The 20,704-nt window shown below is 44.3% G+C and overlaps 1 protein-coding gene across 2 annotated transcripts; it reads right to left on the reverse strand.

Moving 5' to 3' along the window:
* Positions 1-657: 657 nt before the first annotated feature.
* Positions 658-20,161, reverse strand: LOC119209236 (abl interactor 1-like). 2 transcript variants are annotated; one of them, XM_037458398.2, is made up of 11 exons: positions 19,924-20,161; positions 15,575-15,742; positions 11,670-11,846; positions 8,303-8,317; positions 7,697-7,800; positions 7,255-7,395; positions 6,053-6,153; positions 5,680-5,895; positions 4,053-4,142; positions 2,049-2,234; positions 658-1,955 (listed from the first exon to the last, which is right to left on the reverse strand). In XM_037458398.2, exons 1-11 carry the CDS (start codon positions 20,038-20,040, stop codon positions 1,780-1,782), a joined length of 1,491 nt encoding a protein of 496 aa, XP_037314295.1. In that variant the 5' UTR covers positions 20,041-20,161; the 3' UTR covers positions 658-1,779. The 2 variants fall into 2 exon arrangements, with proteins under 2 accessions (XP_037314295.1, XP_037314296.1); XM_037458399.2 differs by lacking the exon at positions 8,303-8,317.
* Between the last annotated feature and the right edge of the window lie 543 nt (positions 20,162-20,704).

Genomic DNA, 20,704 nt, shown 5'->3' on the forward strand with positions numbered 1-20,704 from the left:
ATGCTCTTTTGTTAGTCTGTGTGGAAACCTGAAAGTGGAGATAACAACACGAGATCCATTCCAAAATAAAAGTTTGTGTTACAATGACCGTTAATCCCAAAAGTACAAATGATTGTTTTATGTAGATTGGTAAAAGAAAAACATGAGATAAACAGTGTAGCGTTTGATGATATTTGACAGCGGGTTTCACTTAAACCAACGATCACCTCTCATCTCATTTCGCTTAAAAGTATTTGAAATCAGAACAGAAGCCTTCACCTCGGGCACCGTTTTGTGAAACCTCCGGATTTCAATTCACTCCTTCACCGCAAGCAAGCAGGTGCCATTCATACGAGGCACAGACCTTCGTCGACAAAAAACATCCTGTAAGTAGCAGACGGAATGTAGCTGTTGCACATGACTGCTGGGTCGCCCACGTTCACGAACAACGCAGAGGGGATTGAAGACGTCTACAGTCAGATCTGAAATAAGGTTGATCCTCTGGAACGGAAGCAACGTGGCTTAGATCACTTCTACAGCAGTTGGAGCGGTCTTGGCTTGAGGTTGGTTGGGTTGGTGATTGTGGTTATAGAGCACCAATGCAGAGCACCACACCACTGAAAGACTGCACGAGTGTGAAGGTGAGTGCACGTTTCTGTAGACGCAACTCTTGAGTAAAAAAAAAAAAAAAAAAAAAAGGTCAAAAGCAAGAGAAGGAAATCGTTGAGTCATCACAGGCGTTGATTACTATCAGTGCAGCCATTTCAACACAATGGAGAACAACGTGAAAACACACAGCTTCGTCCTCCCTCCGATTCTCCTTTAGAAGCCACCTCTGCAACAGCAGCTGGATCGCACCACCGAATACAGTGAGAATGATCGTAAAATGAAAAAGTGGTTTATACACAGCCGCTTGGCGCCGACGAAGTTCAAATGGCACTGTGAGTGATGAATTAAAAAGGAGTAAAAAAAGAAACAATAAAATTGAAAACATCCAATCTTGGCATCACGCTGATGGTGAAACACACTAACCGACGAATGCACTGTACTGGCAGCTTCTCACGTTACAGTTTATATACAAGAGAACAGAAAGAAGAATCGCTTGTCTTTTTTGTAATCATTCTATACACTCGGTTTAACCCCCCTTTTTTTTTTTCTTCTTCTCTGCAGCCCCACAAACACAGAGCATAGTGAACACACAACTCGAGGTTGCTTTTGTTCCCTCGTAAACACCTTGCGCTTCGGACATCGACGACGTCGAACATTCAGTCGTGTCCTAAATGCACTTGTTGATGTCTGTTTGTCCCTTTCGGGTCGTTGTTTTTTTTTTCCGCGTGTGTGGTATGTTGTAGGTTTTAGAAAGGAGGGGAAAAGGTCGGTCTGGCGGTCTACGGTGCAACTAAAAGGGGTCTCGTCCAGAGAACGCTGCACTGCCTCATCGTCACTGTCAACTGGATCAACACTGGTTGCAAATACACAAAATCTAGATGTGCTTGATGGGAAAAAAGGCCCTTATCTTTATCTCCTCCCTTTTGTCCACAGTGTAAACTAACAGACCCCAGTCCGAAGTGTCATTACCCTCCTTCTCTGTTTTTTTTTTGGGGGGGGGGCATTACAAAACCGTGCAAGCACAAGCCCCCTAAAAGAAGAAAAGCATCTGAAAAATCCACCATGGCACTTCATTCAAAAACGGGAGGCGTATGAACTGCAGTCAGTGGCAAACATCTGTACATCTTCACGGTTTTACCTTCGCTCAAAACTAGCAGTGCCATTTTGGGTGTGTTTTTGTTTTTGTTTTTTTCAGTCAGCATAGTGCATGATCGACTCCACGTAGTTTCCCGGGAAGAGTCCGGTGACGCCGTTAGCGACGCCTTCAAACCAGCCGTCGTCGTTTTTCTTGATTATGTAGATGATGGCTCCTTCCATGAAGGACAGCTCGTCCTCCTTGTCCTTGCTGTAGTCGTAGATGGCCACAACTGGGGAACAAAAATTCCCCAAATAAAAGTTATGGTTACAAAATTTTAGGTTTTTTTTCTCAGTAAGAAAGTAATTTGTAATTTGTCACTAACCTTTCTCTAAATAAACCTTGGGGGCCCACAGGGGGTCCCCGTCTGCGTAGGGATCGCTGTAATGAACCACCGCGGCTTCCTCTTCCTCGTAGTCCACAGGCGGGGGAGGCGGAGGGGGGGAGGCCTCCTCAAAGACACCCATGTCCTCTGGGGGGGGCGGAGGAGGCGGGGCGGGGCTGTCCGTTACTGAAAGAGGGCAGACGGTGGAGGGCATGGAGGATCAGAAGGAGCCTGCTCTCCTCATCTCGCTTTCAGAGTGTGTCTCTTGCAGCAGAGTTTGTGTTCAGTTCAAATGCGCTGTTTCATCACACCCTCTTTTATTTGTTGTACTTTTGGTGTTTTTTGTTTTGACATATCGTCAAATTCATTTTCCCATCTTGATAACCATCATACAGACTAAATCTTATCTTATACTATACTATAACCAGATTAGTGTGGACTCATTTAAATGTTCACTAGAGGGCAGCTTGGGGTAATTTCTTCTCTGTATTATGGCTTACAGCTTCAACTACTAATGTTCAGTAATAATCACCTCTTTTAAACCAAAATTTTATTCTTTATTCTATTCGTATGTTACTTTTTGTGACATTTTCCAGACACAAAGCTGTAGAATCTGTATTTTACTCGACTCGGTTCTGACACCCTTCCACCGGTGCAGGCTTTTAAACGCATTCAAGTCCAGAGACGAGAGAAAAATTGCACATCCGTTCCCAACTAATTCATGAGCCTGCCTATGAGTTAACAAACTCAGCAGAAGAGGCAGCAGAAATCTGCTCACAGAGCTTATTCTCCACTGGTCTAACAACTGACCTTTAATCGCATTAAGAGCTGAAAACGCTTCTTAATATAACAAAATGTTGACTTGTGTTTTATTAGTCCAGTCAGTTACCTCTCTAAGGTCTGTGTAAACACAGCACACGTTACCTTTATTCTATCTATTTCTATTATCTCCAAGACAAGAACTGCATCAATAGTAAATTACAATTCACGAAGATTTAGTACCAAAAGATATAAGTGGTTATATATGTGATCTTAAAGTGGATCATGTGTTTAAAGTGGTTATATTGATATATAATTTTTTTTATGTTTAAACAAGTTACCGGGAGATGACTTCTGTTTAAACATAATTACTGAGGCCCCCTTTGTCTATTCGGCCTGGAAAGGGGGGGGGGACTGTGTATCGCTGGTCATACTAACTAGTCACTGCTTCTTCCATTCACATATTAATCCTTGCTTCTGGTGGGAAATCCACAACGTGTCACGTTCTGTGTGGCTCATAAATAAAAAGGCGAAAGCTTAATGGATAGAGGTTCAACAGTCCTTAATATCACAATGTTTAATTTCCTGAGACCACACATTGGTTATAAAACGTATAAAACGTACGTTGCATGTGTGACTCCACTAGTGCAGCGTCTGCATTGCGTTTGAGACGGACAGCGACGGACAGCTGGATCGCCACACGGCTGCATTCCTCCGCACAGGCGGCGAGGGCAAACGGACACGGCATCAGGTCCCATTCTCTCTTCCCGGCGGAAAGGAAGGAACGTGCGTTTTTTTTTTTTCTTCCGTAGATCCATCACCACGGCAACAGACAGTCAGCCGAGGGGCGTGCGCTCAACCCCAAATACAGTGCAAGAAAAAGGTGTGGCGAGTGTAGCGAGAGGAGCGTAGAAGTGAGGCTGCGTGTTCAGACAGCGCCAGAGAATGGACGAAAAGTGTCTCTCTATACATGCACGCTCGCATTCATGGAGAGCTAAAATACGACCAACATTAATTCTCTCGACGTGAAACTCTGTACTAAGGTTAAGTTTTCTATTCTCACGCTCAAATTTGGATTTGCGTAAATTTAGGTTGTTACGGGATTTGTGAGATTTTGGAAACGGCCCAAGTAAGTGTGCACAAGTGAGTGTGTGCATGATATAATGTATAAGAGGTATAAACTCACACAGGTATATCTGCTTAACTCAGTGCAGCGTCATGCTTCGGAATAGATTTTCTACTTACTGCTCTCCTGCATTCTGGCAACAAAGCCGGTCAGAGGGATCTGTGGGGTCAGCTGGACCATTGGAGGAGGAGGCGGAGGAGCCACAGACACTGGAGCGGCAACACCAGGAGAGGCAGACATGGCAGCAGAGAGACAGACAGAGACGGAGGTGGTGGACAGACGATGTCAAAGGGGAGAGCAAATAGACACAATGGAGGAGATGGAGAAAGGGAGGTGAATTTCAGAGAAAACAAAAAGCTTGTGAGCGATAAAGGGCAGAAAGCATAGCTGAGCAACTCATCTACACATTTCCAATCGTTGTTCTTTTGGGAGGCCTTTGGTCCAGCTCAGCTAACGAGACATTCGTCTCATCTGAGTTTGGAAAACCACCTCGTCAGCACATGTTTAACTTCAAGAGCAAAAGGCTGCGCCTAACGAGCACAGTACACAGACCTGAAGACATGAGGTGGCAGCTCAGGAGCTGTGCGGTAGGAATAACAAGGCAGGGATGTGTCTTCTCAAGAAAAAAATCCCTCCCAGGTAGCGCTGCAGCATCTTATATCTGATCTGAATAAATGCTAAATTAGAGCGGCATGTCTGGATCAAATGCTACATTTAGTTCACCCTTCACTGAAATGCCCCGCATCCAAACCATCTTCTGCCTCCAGAATGAGGCTTTTTGCTGCAATTTTTAAATGAAAAGAAGAAAAACGCAACAAAACAAACGCAGCTCTCCTCACCGATGAAGACATGATGTCACACGAGCGCACGCCAGGTCTGACTCATAAATCACACGTAATGGAAAGGCCTCTGTTAGCTCTCTGGGCAGTAATGTGTTATTATCCCAGCCCGCTCTCAGTGCAGCGCCATATGCATCCACAGCTACACCCTAAAAGATCGATGAACTCCCTCGGGTTCCCTCGTGCACGGGAGCCAGCCCCCTTTTTCTGCAATAAGGCTTCTATTACATCCACCAGAAATCCAAAAATATATTTTCACAATTTCAATGAGCAGACATTACAGAGCCCATACGTTGCCCCAGTTACAGACCGCGGTTGATGCGGCTCTGCATCATTGTCTCGCTCCTCCCAGACAAGAGAAACCAGCCTCCTCTGTGCCAAGGAAGACGCTTGTCCTTCAAGGGAGAGAAGCCATTAGAAGAGAAAGGCTCAGAGTGATGCTCCCTCTGGCAGAAAATATGCATGTGTCCTGGGTTTCCCCCTGTCTAGCAGCTCGTTATGTATGAATGGAGCCCTGAGAGGCTCTCCTGCCGGCCCTGCCTGTCCCTCCTGAGCAAGAAGAAGCCCTCTCCAGCGGACTGAAGTGATAATGTCATAACTCATTTACAAATGGTAGCGAAACACAGCACAGCAGTGGAGAGGTGGGAGGGCTTCAACAAGCATGACTTCAGTAATTATGGTTCATCATTCGTTTTCATTAGCCGCTGGATGCCCCAGCATATATTTTAGACCATTGGGATCGTTTTTAGCAGTCTCGCATAATCATAGATTTTGGAGACAAATCAAAGTACAGCCGAGAATGGACACTACAATAATACAAGCTTTATACACAGGAGTGTCACAAAGCTTTGGTTTCATCTTTCACGAAGCAGCGACCATCTACTAAACATGAGTTACCATGAGTTACCTGCGTTCTGTGGGTAGGCAGGGCCACCGTTCATGTGGGGCTGCTGGGAGGAGACGGAGGGGGCGCGGCGGTAGGTTCCAGTGGCCGACACCATGGAGGCAGAGGAGGTGGTGGAAGAGTTGTGACGGGAGATCTGGCGGGAGATGGTGCCAAACTGGGACATGGGTATTGGACCCAGACCGGGGCCCTGGGGCACCGAGGCAGACGATGTCACCACTGCAGGAGAGGAGAGAGAAGACGCGAGTCATAAAAAAAAAAAAATTCACTATACTACCATGCAGAATGGACCTTGCATCCTTTAAGATTAGACTTCCTCCAAGAAGTTTCTTTAGTGTACAGTATGTGCAGTAAGGGTACGGCTGCTGAGGCTCACCTTGCCCCATGCTGGGAGGGGAGGGGGTGGGAACTGCTATTGGAATCCCGACTCCACTGCCTCCGCTGTTCTCCCTGCCGCCGCTACCACCACTGCTGCCACTGCCGACGTTGGGAGTTGGAAAAAGTTTTTGGGGGTGATCATTAGAGGGTGTGTGCGAAAAAAAAAACTGAATTGCGTAAACAGCATTTGACATCCCATCATTACACTCTCATGTGTCTTTTCCGTCATGAGAAAGTCCTCGTCGCCGTGGTAACATATTCACGGCTGTGTGAATATGGGGCGGGCGCCGTCTGGCGCGTCCACACATTCACACAGGGCACAGACTTCGGGAGCAAGAAAAACAACACGACAGCCAAGGCTTGTTTGGAAGGTACAAAGCACCGTGGACAAATCTCTAAAGTGCCGATCAAATGAGTAATTACATCTCGCCGGTAGATGCTCAATTGTCAAGTTGAAAGTGATAAAAGAGAGATACAGAGATATAAAAGTTAAATGCCATACTGAACACAATGCTATATTCTGATTTGGGCCATTGTATAAAACACTGCTGATGGTAAAATAAAACATTTTAATTGGAACTGCAGTCTTCATTTAAGCAAAAGCTGGCACTGTGTTGTTGTGGGTGATTTATTATAATCGATGGATGGCTGTTTTGGTGCTCCAGCCAAATGGATCAGTACTGAATGACTGGGATGGTGAAAGTACAAGCTAAGAATGCAAAATGATCAAGTGAGACCAGCGCTGACTGAGCAGTGGCTCATCTAAAAGGCCCACAGGAGTTTCATTTAGCTGCTTTGGAGTCCTAGTGTGAGCGCTTGTCCCTTGTTAACACAGGTGTAACTAATACGATGAATCATGGCCCTGTTACGCCGCGCTATTCTGAATGGCAGCAAATACAAAGGGGCCATAATTATTTTGATCTATTTTAACCGTGTTTACCCTGCTACGACAAGTCAAAATGGCTGCTGTGAAAGGAGCCACCGGTGCACGCTGACTCACTGGTATAATGGGTAATCTAAGTGGAACAGAGACACTGGTTAGTGTCACCTGGCATTTTACTACGACAGGTCAAACCAATTTTTATGTATTACCCGTTATTGCATATTTACCACCGACTACCGAGCTGTGTGTATTTTACGTTGCATGAGTATCACAGCGGCCACACACAGATTGCGTGTCGATGCCGTGGCCGTGCTAACCTGTGTGTCCTGGGCCTCTGGTTGAGCGAGGCTGTGCGTGCGGGGCTGTGCTGGTTGCCCAGTCGGGCCGGGCTCGTCATGTAGTCGTTGGGCACCACGGGAGGCTTCACCGGCTCCAGGGTCTTGTAGGGAGTGTTACGCCTGGATATGGATAAACACGGCCAAAGAGGACAGTTACTTCTCAGTGTTTTCATCAAGTGAGAGGAGGTACTCGGAGCTTTCACAGACATTGTTTATGGAGCCGCGGGCGGGTGGTCCTGGTGTTTACAATAACCACTGTGTAATGTAGGAATAGTCTCAAACTGACATAAACAAAGAAAAGGTACAATGGAGTAATGGTCCAGAGCTTCTGCCTGCAGTGCAAATGCATTTCATTCAGTTTTATACACAGAATATGTTTTAAAAGTGTTTTGAAATGTACTACACAGCTGTATGTTCTTACCCTAGGGTACCACGACCAGCCATGGGGGGGCTTGGTGGTTTCTGTGAGGGAGGGGTGGTCCTGGTAAGTGTCGCTCCCCGTCCTGCCGCATTGTTCCCATGTTGCTGGAGGAGCAAATACAAGTTAAAGCATTGTTTTTTGTACAAATTTCACCAAATTCATTTGGAGGGATCCGGGCTTTTTTTTGTCCATATAAAGACAAACACTAGGACACAATGAGACATGAAGGAGGAGAGCAAACAGAAGGCAGCACTAGGAAGGTGACTAGCTGCCTTTCTACGTGTCACTGTATATGGATTAGGATAGGAATATGGGTAAGAATGATTACTGTAAATATTAAATATAAGGTTTCCCTTCTCCTGTTCTACATTTACTGTAACATACATAGAGATTTCACACTAGGTTTATACTTGCAAGATGAAAAACACTGGTGACGTTGTGAAGGTTAAACGGGAAAGAAGAGACACAGTTGGTTTAATTATGCTGCTTTGCACCATAGCAATAAATCAGCTTTTTCTTGGAATCCTATTTGTAAAATGAGAAAGTTATCTTAAATGTTTTTTTACAAATGAAAGAAAAATGAAGAGAAAGACACCCATCTCTTACCTTGGCCTTAAGCCACTGAGCGTAAGCAGGCAAAAAGGAGGAGAGAAAACAACATATGCCCATAGGTTAAAGGTTAATATGAGTTTAGTGAAAGCAAGTATGATATTTAAGAAGAATGCATGAACCATGTATTCGTAATTACGTAATACAGCAGATAGTTATATACAGTGTATCAAATTTCAAAAGAGTATTACGAATCATAAAAAAGGACGGAAGGGAAGAGGACACCAAGGAGGTTCTAACATGTCAGTCTGAAATAACCAGCTGGCCAATCAAAAACATGCAGAAAATATGAGGGGCTGAAAAGCCGTGTTCCTTCCTCATGTGTGATGTTTGTGTCAGTTGTATGCGTGAATGTGTGCATATGTCCGTGGGAAATGCTTGGGTAAATATTACAGTTTTTCATGATACCAACGTCAACACACTAAGCCAAATGTGAATTAAAGCAATTAGTGATCATTATTTTAGACAGTATTATTTTATTTGACAAATATCTGGCAGGTTATCTTTTAATCCTCAGCACCAGAATGATGGCTCTAATATGTCAGTCACTTATATTTAAATACTTAAAATTAAAGACCAAATCACCCAAAACAGGTTTCAAGCAACAAAAAGAAAGAAATAACCTTTTGTACTACTAGGTTTGAGAAAAAAGGAGCAAAAGAGGCAAAACCACCACTGAACTCCAGATCAAATATACATAGAGACGATACTGACTAACCCTGCGTGTGTGTGTGTGTGTGTGTGTGTGTCTAGACTTGTGTTGTTGACTAATCAGAATGAGAATCACTTTAACGGCTAGATAGACTAGAAATAATGAGCCTTTGCCTGAGCTATATGCCACTGTGCTGACGTTTTAAGTGTTGCAGGAATAAAATGAAAGAAGAAAGACCTGGGCAGTGAAGCACGCCGAGGTCTTCAATAACGTCTGTGAGATGTTCAGACCGTCGGAGTGTCTGTAATGTAGTCAAAGCGATGTCACCCTGGTAACTGCTAGTAATGCCAGTGAAGGCTGCTAAGGTGTGTGTGTATGTGTGTGTGTGTGTGTGTGGGAGAGGGGGGGTGGGGGGTGGCACAGTCATCCGTACATGTGGGAATGGGTCTTATGCTCAAGTCGGACTTCCATTCCATCCACGGGTCACTTCCCCCAGTTATGTGGATGACTGATTTTTACAGACGATCACCACTACGAGGACGAGGCTGTAATGTTAAAGTTCTAATACGCTGCCACATTTTATGAACACACCAGAGACAAACACATTTCTATTTATCTGTCTGTCTCTATCTGGTGCAGAAGTGACTATTAAATGATATCAATCCCTCTGAATATATAATACATTTATGTCTGCAGCCAAATGCACATCCACGCACACACACAGAAATGAACTAGTAGCCAGAGAATCTCATTACTCCAGTTTGCTTCCAGCCTAAAATGATGATCTGACCCTCATCCAAATGGAACTTGATTGAATCAAAGATCCTCCCCCAAATGTAGACTCCTGAAATGAGTCACTCTACTCACGTCCGGATCCTTCTTTAGCGCTGGGAGCGTAAGTAGTTTTTCCCTACACATGTACAACTAGAAAGAAAAAACTGGCACATCTTCTAACATACGCAGTGATTTCTGCAGAGATCCGTCATTTGCAGCATTCATGAATGATGCCTCATTTGCATAGCCGGCCGCGCCAAGTCTGTGTCAGTGTGCGCCAGCTCTCACAGGAGGAAACACTGGCTTTTGAGTTCAGATCGTCGGATGTTTGAACATCAGTGGGCAGCCACTATCTCCACAGAGACAGACGGGGGGGGGGGGGGGGGGGGGGGAGGGGGATGAAGAGGGCAACTCAAACAAGCTGCGGAAATGTGACACCGGCAATGAATGCCCATAAACTGTGTGTGTATACAAACTCTCAGTGTTGTGCCTGAACGCGTTCATTGATCATATTTTGGGTGAACGTGAACTGAACGTACTGTATTAATGCCCGATGAACGTTACTGTGAACTCGTTCATTCTGGTGTCTGAACGGCGCGTTCTTTCAGGTTAACGTTGTTCAAATAGGTTGCCAGATTTCTATAGAAAACACACCGTAAACGCGCTTTAATAAGTAGCGGAAAAAATACCCAATCTGGCAACACCAGCCTCCAGCGTTGCACTGCGCATGCGTCATCAAAAAAAGCTGCGTGTAACAAAGAGGCGGCGTATAATAATTTAAATGAGTTTTATGAAGTTACTGACGAGGTCGGTGAGGATGGGAGGAATCTGCCCTTTCTTTGCAAACATTTGCACCTTAATGATAACTGTCGTGTTTTTATTGCTTATTTAAAAAAGAGCATTCAAGCAGCATGTGTTTGAGAATGTACTGTAGGGGTGAACGCTGCAGCTGCTGCTAGTGTGGAGTGAATGGACAGCAACATTAAAGCAACAATCCCCTTAATGCTAATGTAAACCCTGGTTGGATAAGGATTCAAAACTGGATATGAAGATGAAATCTGATGCATAGCTTCAGTGTTAAAACTGATAAAATAATTGCTGTCTGTGGTTCTGGGCTGTGGCAATAATTTTGAAAAATAATAGCTTGCAGCAACATATGGGGAAAAAAGAACTGAACTAGAACTAAACTGTGAACTTAGTTCAAATATTTAAGTTTGAACTATGAACTGAACTAGTTCATTTTAAAATTTGTGAACTGAACTTTGAACTAGTTCATATAGAAAGTGAACTTTCCCAACACTGCAAACTCTCACACAAACACACACACAAGACAAAACACTTTATATAAAAGCAGGGAAGAAGAAGAGAGGGGGAGGTGGAGAGCCGGATCATGGGGAGAGGACAACAACAAAAAAACTGAGGAACAAGCCGGAAAAAGGATTGAAAGAATATTTTCTCAAAGTTGAGTCGAGGATGTGATGGTGTGTAGCACTTGGCCAACGTGCCTCTTTTACCCACACTGCGGGTTCTTCACACACTCAAACACACTTCTCCTTTAATGTCCACATTAGGACCATGTTAATGGGCATTAAGGAAACCTCAAAAAAAAAAAGAAATTGCCACAGACATCCACACTTCCCATAGCTAGGTGTGTCTTGACTTAATAAACTGAAAGGCCGGCGTATTGATCGCCTCGCAGCGTGAGTGAAGGAGGCCATCGGCTCCTTCGCGTGAATGTGGGAAGTGTGAACTCGACTGAGCGTTTGTTTTCCTGTCTCATTAAATTGATTATCAATGGAAATCGAGATGAAACGTCAACGTAATGACGTTGGGATTTAGCTGCAACACTGGCTTTTTGAAAAACCGGTGACTCATGGGGTGTACGGACGTCAGGGTCTCGTCAATGTGCGGGGTGGTCTGATGTGACGGATGTCTCACTTTGACGCCGTGTCCCACGTCGTCCAGCAGCGTGTAGTCGATGGGCTTCCGGATGTAGCGCACTGGGCGCTCCATGTTGCCAGGGGCGATGATCTTGTGGGTGCGCGCGGTGTTCTTATTGGTGGTCAGGATGCCGATCTCTCGACGCGCCACCTTCTCCTTGTGGATGTCCACGGTCTGCAGCAGAGAGACATGACGGAGAACATGAGGGGCACGGTGCCGCAGACACTGCAGGCTGTCTCTCTATGTTACAAATGCTCAGATTGATGCAAGTGTATTGGCTTATTTTTAGACAGGGTATAATAACAGACATATAGGATTTGTACTTCCCCCTGTTTTGTATAGAGGGAGAGAGAGAGAGAGAGAGAGAGAGAGAGAGAGAGACAGAGAATGACTCTCTCTATTTTATTAAAAGGCTTCTTACTTTTTTTTAATGCGAACACATTACTTCCTCCATCTGTTTCACATTAAAAGCCTCCCAGGAGCTCAAGGGCACAATCACCTCACTTCCTTGGTGAGATGTATTCTAAAAAACGTTTTAAACATGTAATTCCATCCTTTAATTTAAGTATATTTATTGTTATTATATCAAGCATCTATTCAAGCATATTTAATGTCAATATATATGTTATTTTGTGAGACCCGGTCAGTAGCTGAGAATATATTTGAGTATTTTCCGGGAACCATTGCTGCTCCCCGATACATTGAGCTAGTTATTTCACACTGTGATTGAGTCCACTGTTGAGTGACATCTGCTACCAACAGAGAGTAACCACATTAAAATGGGAGGGTATCAAAAAGTAATCAAACTAATGAAAGTTTATAAATTCACAGTTTATTCCTTTGCGTTTCTTATAAATCCTCCAACCTCCCACCGCTTGGACCCACAGCATCGGTGAATCCTTTGAACTCCTAGTGACCCACCATCCTGCTCTGCTGGCCCACACCCCGGGGGCCCACTCAACGAAGCGCTCCTCTAACCCCTCGCACCGGGACACACCGACAACACCAGTGACCTCCATCTCTTCAGCGATTACAGTCATTATCGCTCAGTGCTGCGCCGCCTTCGCACAGGCCTTCAATTTATGAATGATGGATGAAACTTGAAAAGATTGAGGGATTAACGGAGGGAGGGGAAGCCAGACGAAACCTGGGGGAGGACGGAGGGCTTTATTTCAGGGGGAGAATGCTGACGAGCGTGTATAAAGGACATCAATTATTCCATTAATCATTCTCGGTAGTGTACCTACCCCTGCCTCTGTGCATACTAGATTGTCGAGGAGACTCATTTGATATCAAATTAAAACATGACACAAGTGTGTGTTCATTTAGGTATTTGTCAGTGTGTGTTTTGTAAGAGTAGTTTTTCTTATTAGTGTTTGTTTGTGTGTGTGTGTGTGTCTGCACTCATAGATCAGAGCCCCTCTCTCTGATGAAGAATCCAACGGAAGAGATTGAAAGTCGGATGGGTGCAGAACTGTCTCTGACACCACCAAGCCTGTGTCCGCTGCTTATGAGATATATATAGAAAACGTACTCGGCCCTCTTTTAGGAGAGGAAACTGAGGCGACACGCCCAGCTTCAGCTGGGAAGTTGCGAGAAGAAAAAAAAAAAAAGAAACGCCTATTTCCTGCCGGTGATAGGCGAGCAGAGGTGGAGCACAGATTAGAGAGAGAGAGACGAACTCCGAAGGACAGAAAGGACGAAGCGGTTTGAGATACACCAGCTAGAGAGGGGTCAATAATTTAATGTGAAACCAGCAGCAGATTCTGGTGGTGATCAAAGAGAAATGAATGCGGGGATGGGATAGATGATAAGAACATTTTTAGTATCTAGAAATGGCCCCTTTTTTTTTACTAACTGTCACCACCCACCTGGTGTCTCTGCTGCAATAACATTAAAGCAGCTTCCAGAGGTGCAGCAAAAGCGGCACACATATGTATGTGATGGCTGAACTGTCAGCGTCATGTCAGCCTTTACTCTAAATATATGTTATTAAACCAAAGTGAAGTCATCTTTAAGAAATGTTTACCTAATAATAGACAACAGACTTCTGTCTTTCCTCCTGCTGCACTCTTAATGTAATTCATTTTAATTTCTTCACTCCAATAACCATTCTGTGAGCAGATGCCACCGCTGTAACTTTCACTAATGGATCTATATTATAGTTTCAGCCAAATAAATCAGTTTTTTAGCAAAGGATTGGTTTCCGCCGTGCTGTATTGAAACTACAAGGCGTGCGGTGCATTTCAAACATCAATGATCTCACACATGGCTTAGTAACACATCTACCACAGTCTACATAATATTTCAGGAGCTAAGGATAAAACCTATCAATTGCCAGCATCAGAGATTTTGTGATTGAACGAATTAGAAAGAAAAAATCCTATTCAGCAGGACTCAAAGAAATGGAATAGAGGAGCAAAGAGACTTCTGGGATGGTACTTGTGTTTATGTGTCACAACGCAATTTCCATTACTGCTTTGAGTTGGCAGCAACAGCTCTGCTTTCATTAAACCTGCTGTAGATTTGCATTTAGTGGAATTTCGGGGTAGAACTTTGTGACAGCCACCTCTGCAGCTTTAAATCCTACACAGAGGGGGCTTTGGATTTGACAGCAGTGCTCGGCAACCTTCATTTTCTAATCCCATTTGAACTATTTCAGCAAATACCTTTCCAAAAACACCTAGCACAACTAAGCAAGATAAATTGTAATTTCGTGCCAGCATCACCACTAGCGATGAATCAAAGCCCTAGTTTGTGAGATATGAGATGCATCCAAAGTAAATAGACCTTTCCCTACCTGTGAAGATATCAACATAGAGATTTTATAGACTCTACATACAATAGTACCATTCATATTCAAATGGTCATGTACCCGTGTCAGTTGGATTGCCTTCCATCGAGTAAACCTTTTATGAGAAGTACAGCTGTAAATAAATGACTTTAATGATGGCTGTACCTGGGGAGCTTCAACTGTGTTCTGCATATTGGCTTCAGAGGGACTTTCATATGAATCAGAGCCATCGTGAAAGCACTGGTGTGTGAAAGCAGCATTTTAAACAACATGGATCAACTGGGGCTGAAGTAAGACCCACGATTGACTCGAGACGAATGCTTTCGGCACCAACGACAGTTACGTGACCAGACAGGCTTAATGGTTTCCATGCTGAGGTGCAGGTCTAATGACCCCACCGGTGTGGTGACGTCTCTCTACAGAGCTATTGTGACCGACGCAGAAATATCCATCGACCAAGAAGAACAATACAAGACTCTCGTTGTTCTCGGTTAGAACTTCCCTTGAACTGTGCTCCGTCCTGCAGCCTGTGAAAGGAAACGGACGCTGAGAAAATGCCACCCGGGGCGAGGGAGCTGGTGTCAGGATTTCACTTCATCCCTGACAGGCTTAATGAAGCACACGGGGAGGAGACGGGGACATTCACTGGATGACAGGCAGGGTGGCAGTGTGAAGCACATACAGAGGGGAACAGAGAGAGAGGACTGAAAGAAAGAGAAAGAGAGAGAGCGAGAGAGAGGACTGCTGATGAAGCAAGAGGCACTGAAGAGGGGCTGTGGCGGTTGGGCAGCTCCAGCATGATCCATGCCCCCGCCCTATCTGTGTCCCTGCCATTATCACAAAGGATAATACCAGCAGTATTGGACTTAATTGTACTCAAATAGCTTTTCAGATTAAGATCCTCAAAAAAGCACACGAATGACATAGACATCATTTGTATTTCTGTTGAAAAGAAGAGAGTGTGAGTGACAATTATCGTGGGAAAATGTACATCACACTGGATTCATGCAAATTAAAACAGGGTAACACCCGACAATTAGGGAGGACCTTGACATTATGATTTCCTGCCACCGGAGTGCATGAGCCGGCGCTATGGTGTGAACCTGACCTGGGAGATGTGGTTGATGGAGGACTCCATGCGTCGCAGTTGCGAGGCCTGGATGTCCAGCAGCTGCAGCACATTGTTAGCTAAGGCGTTGATCTGGTAGGCCACGCTGGCCAGGGACTGGGTGGTGTAGGCCTTGGTCTCCTCCAGGGCCTTCTTCTTGTCTTGAGCCTGGCAGGAAGCGGAGAGGAAAAGAGGAAACGAGAGGAAGAGAAAACACAAGTGGGTCAAAATCAGTGGCCGGATGTGGGGTAGAAAAAAATAGAGAAGTTGGCAGAGGAAAGTAAAGGGCATAAGTCGCAAAAAAACAAACGCTGCACTCTCATTGCTACTCCAATCAGCTGTGTGAGCGAGGAGAGGGCAGCTTTTCCACAAGGGGTCCGCATTTGACAGGACCCTTTGTTCTCGACTGTTTTCAAACTGCAAAGCCCCGTTAGGATCAGAAGGGAAGCGAACTCAGGTCCATCATTCTCAAAGGGGATGACTGTGTGGATACAAAGCAGCCAGGAATTGTACAATTATCATTTTTGGAAGAAAAAAAACCCAGATGGACAACATGGGACAGGTGCATGGTGGGAGCAGAGCCAAGGGAGCAGGAATGCCAAGACATTTCCTGGGATCCCAAATATCCAACCGGCTGCGCAAACCATCTGTTTCTGGGTGTCTTTAAATAGCGAAGGGACTGGATGGACATATTTAGAATTTGGAAACGAAAAACAGGGGTGCAGCCACACAGAGCCAGTCCAACTGGGGACTACCAGTCTTCTGCAGGAAACGGGAAGCAGGAGAAAAACTAGCTAATTACTGTAAATATAACTGATCCCAATGTTTTTCATTTAAAAAAAATCCTCCACCGTGTATGTAATGATGAATAACTGCCCGTTGCTTCACTAATGAGTGTCACCAAAAGCCCAAGATAAAACCAAACACAACTGACACACACCAGCATGACGTGGCGCGTCATGTGCTTTCACATGCAAATGTTTGATGTGTGAAAGAAGCTGTGCATGAGCAGCATCACTGTTTTACAATAGTCCGATGTGTATTATCAACACAGTACATGTAGCTATCACCCGGATTCAAACAATTCAAAAAGACGACTGATCTAGAAATGTTGGCACCTGGAAAGTGGAATTAATAAAAACAGTGCACGACTCAGGACCTACAATGAAAAGGTGCATATTTGGTGCAATGACGGTAGAGGCCAGAAAACAGCAAACGGGCTTTCCTAATAACATATAGCACAAAAAAGGAAATTCACAGGAAGTTAACTTATGAAATCTTCTGCCTGCTTGCTACAATCTGACACCGCAAAAAAAAGGAAACCCCTGCCCACAAGCTACTGAGCAAACCACCAATATCTGTTAGAGATTCCTGGTGGGACAAACCGGCCCGCAGATCTCTGTCCGAAGAGACAGACTGGAACGCGTCCTCTTATAGGAAAACGCTGACATGTGTTTCCAAGCACATGTGCAGACTAATAAAACACCTTGCATTTTACTATTCTCATGAGCCACTTAAAAAAAGTAAAAGAAAAGGGGATAAATAACATCTTTAACAAAGACCAATGCTCGCATTTGAGGGAGAAGAAAATGTGTGAACTAGGATCAAAAGAGTGATTAAAATTCATATACATGTTTTAAAAGTCAAAGAAATATCCTGCAGAGGCTTTGTAATAATTAACACGCATTTAATTAATATACCCTTTTCATTATTATTCTCTCCCTCCCTTTCTCTCTCTACTCACCGGGTCAGATACTGGAATAACTTGAAACCCATGAGTCATGAACAGCAGTGAATCAGAGAGGTCTCGTGTTTAGCACAGTCAACGTCAGGGAAATTTAAAGTAGGCTGAGTTTCCATCCAAAAAACTATTTCTCTGGAAACAAAAACTAATACCTTCATTAAAAGGGAAACTCAAACATATGGATTGGTACATTGTTTAATAAGCCTAAATGTAAGAACCCATTTAAATGCCGGCGGCAGGGCGAATATCGAAAAATAGCACTTACCAATGTTAACACAGACGTCATTCAAAGAGTCGCTATTTTAGTATAAAAAGCATTAAGAAAGGTACCAACAAAGCTGTGTTCTGCTTTCATGCCACCAATCACTTTGTAGTGGCAGCTTTTCATTGGCCAATTCAAAAGAAAAATCTCATCCAAGAACGAAACTATTTTTCCCCCTGCAGAATAAGAATGGATTTACATATCAGGGCGTATCAGTGGCCGTGTGGTACTTTGAGAAGCTATCCTGGTGGATACTGAGAATGTATTCATGAGATGTTACATCTGAAACTGTATTACAGAAACATATTGCATGTCTAATATTGCTGCTCACAGCCTGAGCATATACGCTGTAATAGCCTGCACAGCTTATCTTTAATTCCCTGTTGTGTTTGTCAAGTGGATTCATACACATGCAGGATTCTAGATAAGGATACTAATGTCCCCGAAGAATTCACCAGTCGGGAGTTGCGGCACACACATGCACCTTCATATTTCAGGAAAGATTGGAGCTGTTGAAGCTGAAGGTGACACTATAGTACAGACCTCTGAAATCAGCACAGATGGGGATTGAGTTTGTGAACACATCCACAAACATTACCGCCTAGTAGTGACACAAAGGGGCCATTAAGACACCCACTGTTCCACACAACTGATGTCCTTTCTGATTTCATGTCCGCGAGATAATTCAAATTAAGAAAATGTAAAAAAAATCCATGAGTGAACATGTATAAGCCTGTGCTAAATCTAACCCTGCTTCTAATAATAGACACATATACCAACAGTAGCATGACATTACCTCTCAAAAATGGAAATATACCTGTGAGACCTTATATGCCTTCTGATAATAGCACAACCTTTAAGCTTAACGCTTAAATTCTCCGGCAGCGCTCTGCGTGATGGTATCGGGGTGAGCAAATGCCAACACAGAGCCGGGTGTGCTTCTCAGTAGCAACTGTGAGAACTGTAACATTGCGTTTTCTGATGACAGGCGAGGCAAAGCGATCTGACGCGTTATTACTGCAAAACTTGAATGCTCTTTGAGCAGCGTTTTACCACGCCGGGGGGAAGGGGGGAAGCTGGGTTTCATGTGTGTGCTGGTCTGTCAGTAGACTGTTGACACCAGACCATCTAAAACCTAGCGACGGTCTATAATGTAAGCGCACGATCAAACCATTAAAGTAATACATTCTCATTTTGCCCAAGTGGCAGGGTGATGAAATGTATTGTGGGAGACCTCGTCCCAACAATTGTTTTAATATTTCAACACATGTCTGTCTGATCAGTGTGATTGTGTCCTAGGGAGAGACCATCCAACTTGAGCAGAACGTATACGCTGCTGACATACACCTCGTTTCAATTGAAATAATACTATAATATGTCAAACTTGAGATGAACCAGCGGGTCCACGTGTTTGCTTACGATTGCTACTCTTTCCTGGCGGACACTGATTTAAAATTCAGTCTGGGTGCGTGAAAAGCATCAGACACACCTGTCATCCGCCTGCACCTTGCATTTGATTACAGGCAAATGACCCATGGGCATGCTGTCATCACTGTAGGGCCAACACATTCTGCATCACCAAGTGGCTCGACCACACATCTCCTCGATGACTTTTTCCTCCCCATTATTTAAGCAGTCGACCTACATAATGATATTCACTAATAAGCAACACACCCGCTGAGAGATGCTTGGTTGCTTATGTTAATGACTGAAGACTAAATCTCTGTAACACTCCTAGTAGTAAGTAGGGGCATCACTCAAAGTGTGAAACTAGAGGTAGTTGATAACGCCTATAACACATGGATAAGCACTTGCAGCTCTGCTAGATGAGTAAAAAAAACGTTGTTTTATTCATTAACCCCAAACTTGCGGCGCCTCTTATTGGTTCGAGTCCAGTAACGAGGATTACTACGGCTCGGTCTGAATATGTTAACGTTGGGGCCCGGTACCATATTCTGTCACAGGTGCCTATCACAGAATGCAGCCCGGGACTAAACCACTCGTTCATAACAGCGACACACCCTCTGCAACCTCCCCCCCCCCCCCCCCCCCAGCAGCGTGCAACACTAACCGTAGCCCTTTAAACGAGAACACGGCTCCGGTAAACTGGAGTGGACAAAACGAGGAAACAGGGCACGGAATCATCATTTCGGGGGATAAAATGGGGGGCGAGGGGGGTGGGGAGTCATTTTTAAAAAAGGGCCACTACGGGTAGCTATTGGCGGTTTGAGGATCCCTTTGGTTCCGACCAGCATTTCCTGTGGTTTCACTCACTTCTAACGCGACTACGCGGAGATCCGATTCCAAACCCAGCGAATGCAATGGCCGTTAGGCATCTCTTACCTGAACATAATTGTTTTCACAGTATTCCGCAACCCGGGACAGGTTCTGGTAGCTTTCGACGAGGGCTCTTTTACCGGCGGGGATTTCCTCCTCTAACAGCATTTGTAGCTCTGCCATCTTACATCCCTTAGCATTTCTCTCCTCTCTGTGAGGTTTTTTTTTTCTTCAGCGAGGCGAGGCGGTGATGCTGTGGCGTGTAGCTGAGAGTGGGGCTCCCCCGCCTGGCATTGTGGGGCCGCTGGCCTCCGGTTTCACAATAGCCCGTGACGAATGACGGCTACGTTGTAAACGGTGGCCCGTGATTGGCTGAGTGGCCGAGGGAGAAGAGCAGTGGACCAATGAGGTTTCGCTGTGATGCCGTTTGCTCCATCTGTAAAAATGTTAGCCAAAATAAAAAAATAATTACGGTTATTACACTATTTGGGGTTCCAATTGTTTCGTAAAATAGTGGATTTTCATTATTCTAAATCAACACGTACAATATGAATAATATATCGGAGGTTTAAGGACACTACACCATCTTAAAATCAGATAGTATATAAAAGGAACAGACAAGAAAGGTCTAAATATTCTTACCGTTAAAGTAACAACAAACATCAACATTTTCCTCTCACTCATTACTTTCTAAACATACATTATAGAGCCATAAACGATTATTGGTAGTAACAGGATAGTATGGACTACATGAACACATTTGCTTAGAAATATACATACAATATACATTTTGACCTATGCTTTTGACAGTAAAGATTAAAAATACAGAGAAAAAATGTTGTTACTC

This window comes from Pungitius pungitius, chromosome 15, assembly GCF_949316345.1.
Source record: "Pungitius pungitius chromosome 15, fPunPun2.1, whole genome shotgun sequence".
NCBI classification, from domain to species: Eukaryota; Metazoa; Chordata; class Actinopteri; order Perciformes; family Gasterosteidae; genus Pungitius; species Pungitius pungitius.

Excerpts from the sequence above, each read along its gene's own strand:
- LOC119209236 (XM_037458398.2), bottom strand. The coding sequence starts at position 20,040 with ATGGCAGAGCTACAAATGCTGTTAGAGGAGGAAATCCCCGCCGGTAAA. Across the intron at positions 7,396-7,696 it reads GCTGGTCGTGGTACCCTAGG|GCGTAACACTCCCTACAAGA; the intron begins GTAAGAACATAC and ends ATCCATATCCAG. Across the intron at positions 6,154-7,254 it reads CAGAGGCCCAGGACACACAG|TGGCAGCAGTGGTGGTAGCG; the intron begins GTTAGCACGGCC and ends CAACGTCGGCAG.